Source organism: Anabas testudineus, chromosome 18 (genome assembly GCF_900324465.2).
Source record: "Anabas testudineus chromosome 18, fAnaTes1.2, whole genome shotgun sequence".
NCBI classification, from domain to species: domain Eukaryota; kingdom Metazoa; phylum Chordata; class Actinopteri; order Anabantiformes; family Anabantidae; genus Anabas; species Anabas testudineus.
Window position 1 is genome coordinate 16,905,075 of NC_046627.1, and position 12,375 is coordinate 16,917,449.

At 44.6% G+C, this 12,375-nt stretch overlaps 1 protein-coding gene across 3 annotated transcripts; it reads right to left on the bottom strand.

Moving 5' to 3' along the window:
* Positions 1 to 29: 29 nt before the first annotated feature.
* On the bottom strand, positions 30 to 6,835 carry LOC113157187. 3 transcript variants are annotated; one of them, XM_026352505.1, is made up of 8 exons: positions 6,708 to 6,835; positions 5,099 to 5,208; positions 4,839 to 4,923; positions 4,555 to 4,750; positions 3,029 to 4,089; positions 2,108 to 2,907; positions 1,287 to 1,490; positions 30 to 1,208 (listed from the first exon to the last, which is right to left on the bottom strand). In XM_026352505.1, exons 1-8 carry the CDS (start codon positions 6,797 to 6,799, stop codon positions 919 to 921), a joined length of 2,838 nt encoding a protein of 945 aa, XP_026208290.1. In that variant the 5' UTR covers positions 6,800 to 6,835; the 3' UTR covers positions 30 to 918. The 3 variants fall into 3 exon arrangements, with proteins under 3 accessions (XP_026208290.1, XP_026208291.1, XP_026208292.1); XM_026352506.1 differs by lacking the exon at positions 6,708 to 6,835 and adding an exon at positions 5,332 to 6,681; XM_026352507.1 differs by lacking the exon at positions 6,708 to 6,835 and adding an exon at positions 6,317 to 6,680.
* Positions 6,836 to 12,375: the final 5,540 nt, after the last annotated feature.

Genomic DNA, 12,375 nt, shown 5'->3' on the forward strand with positions numbered 1-12,375 from the left:
CAAAATGTCATACACTTTAATAAGTACAGGTAGTATTTACAGTATGTACAGCATAACACAATACTAACTTCGTAATCACTACTGTATAATTCTCATAGATTAGGAAGTATTTACATTGCGAATAAGACCATAGGCTGATTTTGAAATAAAATTTGTTTTAAAAATCATGATATGCAAAAAAATCAAGTAGGCATGCATACTAGTCTGCCTATGATCATGATATTAAGAGGTATGCAAAAAACCACTTCTCAGGTGCATCAGTCCCAAACATGGCAGAATATGTTTTAATACACTTGTCAGTTCTGTGGGTAGGGGGCACCATGCCAGTCAGTATCAAAGACAAACTATACCAGTTCATACATGTCCCAGTGTGGAACACGACTATCTGTTGGGGTTTATAAACATCACAACCACTGGTTTTACCGCTTCAGAGCTTTACAGATTCAGGTTTGGTCGTCAGCCTTCAGTGGCAGCAAATGCTAAATGCTGTAGCACATCCTGGTGGTCTAGAGGTCTAAAGCGCATCTCTCCAGAGACCATCTCTCTCCCATATCTCAGAGCACTCTCCATTGTCAACTATCTAGTAAAAAATAACATAACATAGAAAACAACCTTTAAAAATCATTCACAGGGTCTGAACTCATATTCTCTCTCACACACACACAAAGACAAAAAGCACATCTTGTCCAACCGCTTAAAATTACATCCCCAACACTGAGTACGAACGATCCTGAACTGGACCATCCTCCTGTTTTCTTAGCTTAGTCACTTTTATTACACTACTCCCTTATGACCAGGGTGATGAGACGAGGAATTCACCTAACGTCAGGTTCTGCACCCATGAAAGGAAAAAAGAAAGAAGCTGCACTCCACCATGACCAAGAGCTTTGTTTCCTCTCGACTGTGATTGCTGGTGGTTTATACATTTTGGTATGTGTCCGATGCCACGTCCGTGTTGTGCTCTAGCAGACTGCGGCAGCGCTTTCCCTCCTCCCCTTGCTTCTTCAGGAGCTGGATGCGATTGTGAACGTAAAACTTGATTGCCCGCCAGTCTCGCTGGTTGCTCACTAGCAGGGGGCAGAGTTCGAGGCAGCGCTCGCAGTCCGCCTTCGCTGGGACACGCAGCTCCATGAGGTTTCTCTTCAGATGAGTCTCCACTGCTACACGCTCCGCCTCAGACCAGGGACGCTTCAACACACCACGCTTCCCTGTGACACGGAGGTGAATGCGTTAGCAAATGTAAACACAAAGCATCACATTGAAGCTTGTTATTAATAGACAGTTACCTGATTTGGGGGGAATACATCTCCTCTTATGGGCATTGGCTACTGATGGGCTCACTGGGGAAGGAATGGGCGCTCTCTTCTTCCGTGGTGGTCGGCCTGGTCCTTTCTTCTTCACCGCCACCTCAGATTTCTCCTTAACTTCCTCTTTCTCTTCTTCAGCCTCTGAGTCTTCTGAGAAGGAGTCTGCCGAGTTTCCAGACATCACTGCAGGACAAAGGTTAAGGAGATGGTCGTAAAATGACGAGCGCAATAAGAAGAACTACCTACAGTACTGCCACTTGCCAAAATATGTTTAATGAATTAGGGCAGAGTAACGTCCGTCTATAAAATCTTGCGCTTAGATGGCTTAAAGAAACAGATGCTCTGACAGATTCATTATTTATTCAAAAGCTACACACACAAAAATGTCAAATGGATTTGTTGGCACTGCTACCCCAGGAAAAAATTAGAACACTACCTTCTTTTAGTACAAATGTCACAGGAAATTGGGATACAAGCCTCCTCAAACCTTACTGTGAATATTTTGTTACCTCGAGTGAAACCTTTTTCCATTTAGATCTGTGGATTACTGAGCTGTAGTTTGTTGTTTTTATGATTGATTGGTACCTTACAAGTCATTTAAAAGGCATTAGGTGAAATTTTAACCAGAGGTAAGTGCATAGTGATGGTTCCATTATGACATTTTCATTCAAAACAGATGCTGGAAAGGTTCTTAGAAGCAAAGGCTGCACTGAAAACTGTATGTGTAAAATACCGGCTGATGGACCCAGGGGCCTAACCATTTGTTACAGAGACAGAAAATACATTATGTTATTCCTCACCATCCAACTCAAGGCAGATGTGCTGCAAGCTCATCCCTCGGAAGAGTACGCCTTCTCTCTCTCCATAAAGTACAACGCGTCCCACACGACCCATCAGTGCGGGATCACGTATGATAGAGGAGCAGTTCTGGGTCACGTGGTACTCTCGTTCCAGGAAGTCCTCGAGGCGTTTGGTAGCTCCACCCTGGCCCTCACCCTCCTCTAATAGTAGCAGTTGGGAGAGGATGGCTACCTGCCGCCGCACTCGTGTCGCTGTCAGTGCTCCAGCGTTCTTGGCCCCACTGGCTCGTGCCAGGTTTCTGAGAAGGTCTGTGCCTCGGAGAGGGGTGGCAGGAGAGTGGTAGGGTCTAGAGAAGACGTAGGGGCTGTCTGGGTCTACACCTACATTGGGGCTGGTTTGAAGAAGCAGATCCAGGCAGGACTCACAGTGTGGCGGGAGAATAAGGGGCTGGACGCGACCACGCTTGCCTAAAACACCAGCCCGCGGGAGATGACACAGGACCTGGCGCTCAAAGGGGGACAACAGGGCTTCCATGCCAGTGGGGGAGCTGGTGCTGGAGTTGGTCGGAGGGGTGATGCGGTTACGGTAGTCCTGGACAGTGAGCTTGGCTACCTCACATTCTCGGTGGCGGTTGTAGAGGATAAGCAGAGACAGACTAGAATGGCAGAGCAGGCGCCAGGCCTCAGCAGAGTGAGGCGAGCGGGTTAGAGAAAGGAAAGAGGAGTGCTGCTGGTGGCGGAGGTAGAGCACCAGACAGGAGAGGGAAGAGAGCAACGGAGACATGTGATGTCTGTGTGTGCTGGAAACCAGAGAGAAAGAAATTATTTTAAAATAGCAGCTAAAACCACATCACTACAAAACATTAACATCATCACTAAATATGTAAATTGTGAAAACAAAAAACCTGACATCAACCACACCTTACAGTCTCTCCATTCTTCTCCTCTGGTGCATCTTCTTCCCCTTCTCCACTCAGCTCCAGATCTTCATCTGGATCTATGTCTGGCTCTGGGGTGGGAGGTGGGACCAGCTCCTCTGGACCTCTTGAGGTCTCCACTTTCTGCTGCTCTTCATGCTTTTCTCTCTTCATCCTTCGACCTCGTCTGGGAGGAGATGGAGGAGGCGGAGATGGGCTTTTTACTCGAGCCACCATCGGAGGTGTGGGCCGTTTTGTGGCAGGCAGCGGTAAGCTCGGCCCCTTCTTAGCGGCTGTGAGCTGAGTTGAAGAAGGCGGTGAAAGTGAGAGGGAGAAGGAGACACCTCCTGGGCTGGAGCGGGTAGTTGGTGATTCTTTCTTCCTGGAGAAAAGAGAGGGTGGTGCAGGATTGGAGGCAGAGGGCTGGGGAACGGCAAAGGAATGGCTGTGAGTAGCGGAGGTGGAGGACGATGAGGGTTGAGGGTGCGAAGAGCTGCCGTTTGAAGAGCTGTGGAGGTGCGCCAGCTCCATGGCTGTCCGGACCTCAGGCTGGTTGGCGTGGTGTTTCTCCAGATGCCGCGCCAAAGAGCGATAGTGGCGGCCGCAGTACGGGCAATGCTGCCGCCGGCTCACTGTCGCGCCACTTGAGCTGCCTATGTTTATGTTAATGTTATTGTTGATGTTGGTGGTGGGGGGTGCTAGGGCGTTGACTGGGGGCTGGGACTGGGATCTGACTGGGGGCGCAACAGGTGCTGGCCGGGAAAAGGAAGAGCAGGGGCGCCCGGGTCCTCTAGAAGAGGTAGGTGCGCTCTTCTTCTTTGAATTGACAGCTGCAGGCATCTTGCGCTTCTTGCGGCGGCGAAGCATTCGGCCCCTCAACTCCTCAATTTCCTCTTCCTCATCATCGTCATCGTCGTCATCATCTTCCTCCTCTTCGTCCTCCTCGCGGTCTGAGTCACTAGGCTCAGAGTGGGTGAGTGGCGAGGATGAGGGTGACAGTGACCAGGAGGGGGTAAGGTAGTCAGAAACAGAAAGGGACAGTGGGTGGGGTCCAGCCTCATCCTCCTGGAGAGAGACAAATTTCAAATGAAAACAAAATCGCATGTGTACATATATTCATGGTATCCAATTCTTCTTATTTAAAGAATAAGAATGGTAATTTATATTTTTCTGTAATTGTTCACACTGTATTTTCTGACTTCTGTCCTAATCATTCCTCCTGAAGACAGCAATCAAAACCAACATGCATTTTTTGGTTGAATTAATAAATATGTGGGGGCTGTTTTCACCCACACTTTTGGTGTGTTTGTATTTATGGCAGGATGACAGCATAAGTGGGATTGTGGTGATGAAGGAACATGTCAGCCTGTGTACCGCTGTGGCACAGAATGTGTTTTTAAATAGGTTCTGGACGACAATAAGGTCTGTGGCACAGATAAATATCAGGCTTCTGCTTCCCAGCAAAATACTGTAAATAGGTTTAGTAATTTTGAGGGATTTACTGCTCATTTTGTTAAGTTAGTTGCTCACCATTGCGTTCTCGCCCCAGTCTGTCAGGCTGTAGTCCACTGTGATCTCTTCCCCTTTGGCGATGTCTCGGATTGCTATGACAACTAAACGCACCTGGGTCCCGCAGTGGACTTCTCGAATCCGACAGTTGGGCGGTGGATGGAAGAGCACGGGTCCCCGCACACCACTTGCTCCCTCCTCCCCCAACTCTGGCACACTGGGAAACATAAACTAATATTAGCAACATGAATCCCCTCCCTTAAAAAGCATCAGAGTGCAGCTACCTAGGTAAGGGTCCTTCTTACCAGAGCTGACTGGGATCGGGCAGGTAGTAGGGACTGCCAGGTGGAGGGAGTCGGTCTTCTGCACCCTCTGGGTACTGGCCATCACCTGGGACAGAGTAAACGCAGCTTCATATGAAACCACAGGCTTTAGGATACAAAGTGTCTTGTCTTGCTACAATATGCTGCTAATTACAACTATCATACACTTGTTTTCCATAAGCATGAGAGTGAATAGAAAACACCAACAGCAGGTGGCAAAATGTGTGTGTTTCTATAAATACCAGGGCTGTAGCTGTGTTCCGACATGCTCTCCTCCTCCTCATCTTCTGTTACATACGCTCGGTCACACACCTTCACAGGTGTCCCCTTCCTTTTTCTCCCACACACGCGGCTGTAAAAACAAAACCCAGGCTTCATTTAGCATAATGACACATTTAGACAAAGCGGAGCCTGAGGCATTCCTACTGCGAATATTTGGATGGAGGACAGCAGAAATTAGTCGAACATGTGATACCTGTGGCAAAGCATTACTTCAGTCTGCTAATGTTTCAATTAAGTGGTGACTCATCCACGAAAACAATAAGGCTCGGAATGACTTATCTAGTGATGGAGGCAGCAGTAGTGACAGCAAGATGTTTGTTATTCTCCCACTTAAGAAAAATGACCATGTCTTCGATTTGACAAGCAATCAAAACAAATCCACATGGAAACTTAACAGCTTATACTGGAACAGGCTTTAGGGAGAGAGGCACTGATGCAGGTCAACTATGACCTACACACATTGCGAACCTTTTTTAACTAATGTGCACGATAATTTCTATGAAACCAAATTGCTTGATCTATAAAATATCAAAACATGCAAGAGATGCTGGTCGCATTTTCCTAAAACTCAAACCCATGTCTTGTTTTTGTCAACCGAATCACAAGGAAAGCATCAGGGGGAACTAGGGAATGTTTGCCATTTAGCTTGGGATATGACTGGACTATTAATTCAGCTACTAATTGTTTAAAATAAGTGTGCATGTGAAGTACTTGCTGCATATTTAGCAGGTGCCATAAATGATCAGATTCGTTGTGGAGAAATGAGAAGTGATCTTGACACTGATTTATTGCAAACAAGCAGCTGTTCTGCAAACTATGATTCCTTCTATATCGACTATCATTAGCTTTTTAATCAAACTACCTGGAAACGGCCCCACCCCTTTATTCATGCATGCCAAGCTGCATAAATGCATTTACAGGGAGCTGAGACCACTACATTTCGTCTCTGATTCACTGGGCTTGGGGACAGTGGACTGTTTTCAGATGCATTTTGGTCGTGGTCAGCAACTTTGTTTACTCAAAGCCAAACAAACCACGAGTCATGATCTAATGTTGCTCCAATTAAGCAGGGCAGAGAGCATAATTACACGGACGCTGTTGAGCAGTACGTTCAGGGGGATCTGCAGTCGGAGAAATCACACATACAGGCAGGGATTATTGTCATGCCAGCAGCTCACCGATCAGCTAGGTTGCCACTGACATGCTAACATGAATGCTAAACCACAGCTAGCATGTTAGCACCCAGCGGCTAACGTTAGACCTGCGTCCCGTCAGAAACATCAAAATCAAAACCCTGGCGATCAAACCCGAACCGAGACGCTCCAGGGGGGGCGGCCGCGGCCTCACAGGACTCGCCAGCTGCCGATAAAAGCCCCAACATTAGCGCTGTTTGTCCGCTGTTTTCTGCAACACAACGCCGGAGTCACGCACGCGAATAAAAGGCGTCTGGCGTTCGCCACACATATGTGCACGCTCGCCGCGGCGCGTGCGTCCGCGCATTTGCTCCCGCGATTTCGTACACAAAAGAAAGAACAAGGGCGAAACCGGAGGCCCGTCGGGCTCACTCACCCCCGCGGCGGCGGGGGTTTGCTCCCATCCCCGTCGCTGTCGAGGGTCGGCGGCTCCCGGTAGTCAAACGGCGACCGTACATTCTCCGCCATTAGGACTCCCTTCGCTACCTCTCCCGCTCCGGTGGATCGCGCAACGCGCATGTGCGCAACACCCCTTCGGGGTTCTTGCTGGTAAAATGGGGTGCACCCACCTCAGAGACGGGGACCCGCACCTAGTGGCACCCCTGCACCCACGGGGGCGATCACACACACAGCAGGTCCGTGGGTGATGTGCTCTAGTGGAGGTGCAGATAGATCAAGTGCTTCAGCAGAATAGGACTGTTCCAGTAGGAGAAACATGAGAAAATGGACCCCTGGGTGCAGACAGGTAAAATGCCCCCCCCCCCCACCCTCACATCCCTTGTATATGAGACCCCCTCAGATTCTGAAAGAGATAAATGTTAACAAATAAGGCTTTATTGTTTCATTGTTTGTTTGTTTGTGTCTGTTTTCAGGTTGATTTTTGGCCATTTTCCATCCATTATGGACTCTAATGTCTATTTTTTGTTGTTGTTGTCATTTGTATTTTTTTCTTCTTTGTGGATTATAATTTTTAACTGTGAAGAAATATTAACTCTGCCTTTTACCATTATTACAGTGATAGAAGAGCCTCCTGACCTCTAAGGCCCTTAAGCCCTCAGTGTGTTGCAAATGCACCAAAGTAATTAAGTTAATTGTACTTAATTACAATTTTTATATGTTTCTATTTAATGTGAGGTAAAGTAAATCAGCGTCACTATATTTTCAGAGGCAAATATTATAGATCAATAAATACTGTATTCATGACAAAAGGGAAATTCTGGTGTTGCAGTAGCCATTACACAGTAAAACACTAAGATATGCATAAGATAATAGGTACATTAGAGGGGAAAATACACATTCACTACATTCATTTGAAAACTCTAGTATGGTTGTTATGCAGATGAATAATCCAAAATACATTATAATCATAATGCTTTAGAGCTTTAGTGTAAAGAAACCACTCATAAGCACATGATGTAATAAAATTAGATTCAAAAGACTAAACACTGTTTAACTTTGTTAAAATAAGCTCCGTTACGCTCGTTACCAGCCGCAACATTAAAGCAATGAACACATTAATATAATAATATCATATTCACTGATGTAATTCAAGAGTGAAGATTTTAATAACTTTATAAATCCCAGAGGTAAACTGTTTTGCCTTGTTACAGCTGCTCTCCATTCAAAAGGAAAAGGAAAGAACCACACCAACACATGTTGGACAAGGATAACATTAAGTCGGGGTGTTGCAGTACAATGAACCGTGCTGACATAAATAATGACTATGATGATGGTGTTAGTGCCCTAGGGGAGGAGTTGTACAGTTTAATGGTCACTGGAAGGAAGGATCGCCTGTGGCATGATATGGAATACTTGACACTGATGAGCCTCTGGCTGAACTTGCAGCTCAATCCAACCAGCACACTGTGTAGTGGGTGGGAGGGATATTCAGGAATTGAGAGAGGTTTAGACAGCATGCTCCTCTCAGCCACCCTCGTGATCATTATGTCGAGCCTGTTGCATTTGCCACCTCCATGTTACTGCCCCAGTAGACCACAGATGCACAAGATCTGCAGCATTTTGCTGCAGACACCTGAGGACTGCAGCCTTCACAGAAAATACAGCCGACTCTGGGCTTTTTTGTAGAGCAATGTTGAGTTTTTTTGTGCTGGCCCAGTTTAGCCACTGTGTATAATGAGTACTTTTATTTTTAGTACTTTTAACTAACCTTGGAGCTAATATTTAGCATTATTACCTAAGTACCATTTAAATTTCAGTTTTATCACAGTATATTCCACTCTGAAATATTGCTGCTTTTACTTATGTAAATAATCTAAGTGCTTCTTCCAACACTGGTAAGTAGGTCTACATTTATTCAAGTGCTGTACATGGAACCACTTGTACTTAAGTAATCCCATTTAATACTAGTTTATAGTTTTCTTTTGTGCTCTAATGATCGTGGTGGAGAGCACTGTTTTAAGGACACTCACTTAAATCTGGTAGGGTATAGTATACTCCTCCATAACATAACATATGCTTCAGACTTTCATAGTCATAAAAGCACTTAGAGGCTATTTGTGTCTTGTGTGGATGTAACAGATATTACCTGATAAAACACTACATGTTAATGTAAAGTGACCTACTGTGTACTGACTAAAACAGTTCAGTGTGTTAAATGATTAATTTGAGGTATTAGCATTTAACACTCACTCTACTCTTACTATATATTTTTTAACGTCCTGAAAAATTATTAGAAAACAGGCACGTGTACATAGAGCCTTACCAAATAAATTAAAAGGGCTCAAGAGCGGGGTGTAGAAGTGATGAGAAATAAAGTCACTGTCAATGTTAGAGTTAAGAATCTTTAATGTACATCCAGTTATTCATTGCAGCAAAAACATAAACTCACTGAAGTTAGTAAGTCACTAAACCAGTAAGTGTAGAAGTCACATTCACTCAGTGAGTTGATGCTGTGTCAGACATTTAAACACGACAACAAGTTGTTGTGGTTGATACTTTTGGCTACAGACAGTACAATCCTACTGCGGAATTTTTACCTCTTCCTCTGGTTTCCAAAGTAGGGATACGAAATGATCGAGCAGCAGCACATTCAAGTATAACATCAGCAGAGAACTCGATAACCACACAAGCAAACGTGACACTTGTGCTGACCATAAATGATACCAAGGAGTAAAACTTGATATGGAATTATTTATGTTGGATACATAATGTGGAACATCAAAAGCTAGGTGACCTATTAAAATAGTAAATGACTACAGAGTTCAGCTGCACATGATTCACAGTTTATCAGTCATGTCTTTTTGGCTACATTCTAGCAGTTAGTAGATATTGGAGTGTTATGAACAGCAGATAATTAGTAATCAAAGATAAATCCACTAAAAATAAATGTCAATAAATTACACATTTCGTTCTATAAAACAGAAAAGAGAAAAACATTTTCAAACAGTCACACTGCCACTGCACAAAGCAAACCAACTATTATACAGTTAAAAGTCTGCACTCGCTTGTTTGTGAAACAAAACAGCAACTGTGGCAAAGTAGAGGTCATTTTAGCACTGTGAAATACCAGCGTCTGGGACAAGCTGTCTACTGAGCTTTGTTAAAAGCAGCTTAGGTGTGATTTTAGTTAAGAAATACATTTCTAACTTCTGGTGATAACGGAGAATGGCCCACATTAGGAATATGGAGTAAGTAAAAGGGAAAGTTGACAGTGTCGAGTGACTTTCATTCGTAAACAAAGACGTTTAGGTCTCATTTGTTCCTTCCCGCTCTACGTGCAGGACGTGGAGGGTCTGCGCAGCATGGTCAGCCCAGTGGATCAGCTCCTGCAGCACTTGATACGTCCACTTTTTGAGATCGAAACCTTTCAAAGCACCATCGGTTTCCTACAGAGAAGAGAGCATATCCAGTGCCTGTCATTATCACACATACAGCAGAAGACAAAATGACAACAGTGTTTTACCAACTCTTTAGCTACTAAATGTTTCACTTTACAGTATCTGGATCTGATGTTTAGGTTAGTTTAACTCTTCTCATTTTACAACAATATGCAATGAGGGAGGGACATTGTTCTTTAGTAGGATTCATAGATTATAAAGACTGAGCTGGCTCTCTAAATTTGCCAGTTGCTTAAAGAAACATGAGGAAAAAGCAGATATTAAGAGTTTTTACCATTGTCTTTTTGTTAATCAGTACAATTTTCACATGTTATTATTATAACAAGTCCACACATACATCCCTTATCCTAACGTTTTCCTGTTAAGGGTGGTGGTGCTGGAGCCTGTCCCAGCAGTCACTGGGCGAGAGACAGGTTACACCCTAGACAGGTCACAAGGCTATCACAGGACTGACATATAGAGGCAGACAAACATTGACGGTCACTTTCTTACAATTTACAGTCACCACTTCACCTAACTGCATGTCTTTGCACTGTGGGAGGAACTGGGTGATTCTAGCTAACCACCTCACCACCGTGCTGCCCAAGATTATACAATGCCTGACCAAAACAAGAAACAAAAAGTCACCACTTGGATTTCACTAAGCAAATAAGTAAGATCCTTTCACTGAATGATTACTGTAGCAGTTAATATGTGTAGGCTGGCACTACAGTGAGGTCAGCTGACTACCTGAGAGTACTGAATGACCAGGTTTATACAACAATGGATTTTCAATGGCACATGTAATGACATGCGATGGCACAGGCATATTCCAAGATGACAATGACAGGATTAGAGTGGTTCGGGGAACATGACACATCATTTTCACACATGGATTGGCCACCACAGAGTCCAGACCTTAACCCCATTGAGAGTCATTGGGATGTGCTGGAGAAGACTTTAAATTAATGCAACTCTGGGCGGAAGTAAATGTGGTGACAATACATAAGCCCATACGAACACTGCCAGTGTCAATGTGGTCTGTAATAAAAGCAAACAATGGTCAAGGAAATATAAATAAAACAATATATATAAATACAATAATAATATGTAAATATTAGACTATGCAAAGTTTATTTTTGGCCAGGCAGTGTATAATGCTGTAGTACAACTAGTGTTTTAGTTGAATGTTAACATAACGTGCACATATTTTATTAACATTAAAAACACTATTGTGTTCTCATCATTTATAGTTGCAGTCAAAATAATTTAATACGTTTTAATAACTACTGCAGACTAAAAAATTGGTGGCAGCTTGGTGATGCTTTGGGGCTGGTAATCTGCAGAGTGTGGAAGGCAAGATGAATTCATCCACGTATCAGGATGTCCTAGCAGGAAAAGTCACACCGTCTCTTAGGAAGCTGAGGGTTGGGTGTCACTGGACCTTCCAACAGGACATTGATCCCAAGCATCACCATCCATCAAGGTTTGGTTACAGAAGAAGTCCTTGGCTGTTCTAGACTGGCCATCAGCCACCAGACTTCAATCCCTAATGCTGCCTGAAGCTGCCGCCTGGCTGTGCATCATGTTTGCAGCAGGTCGTAACAGCTGCTCTACTAAGTACCGAAGACACTTGTTGTGGTGGTGGTTCAATAAGTCTGAGACTGCAGTAGTCATTAAAAGATGCATTTTATATTGAAGAGCTACTTGTACCGTTAGTTGTGTTGAGGTATTTCAATTGTTCCTGTTTGATTTGTTCATTGCCAACTGATTAAAGTTTTGCAATGTGGCTTGAATTAGTTTGACTGCAACTGTGCTTTACCTCGGTACAGTTGTGGTCAGGAGTGACTTCCATGTTTGCGCCATCTGCCTCCACCAGATCTTTGGTGGTGTGGAGCAAGCCCTCGATTCGGAATCGGACGCTGTCCCTCATGGTCTCGTAGTCATCCTCCAGCTTGCCCCATTCCTCCTCTTCTTTCAGGATGACACACTGGAGCAGGCCCAGGCACTTCCGCAGCGCTGAGTGCAGCAGCTGCACCTGCTCCTCTGTGCTGGGCTCCTCAGAATTTGGGGACAGGCTCACGAGGCGTCCGTGGTCTAGGGTGTGGTCCAGAAAGGTCTCCCTCTCTTTCTAAAAAGAAGTGCAACACTTGATGCTAAGTGCAAATCAAACACAAAGTGCTAACCCGACCTTGCACTTGCGCCTTT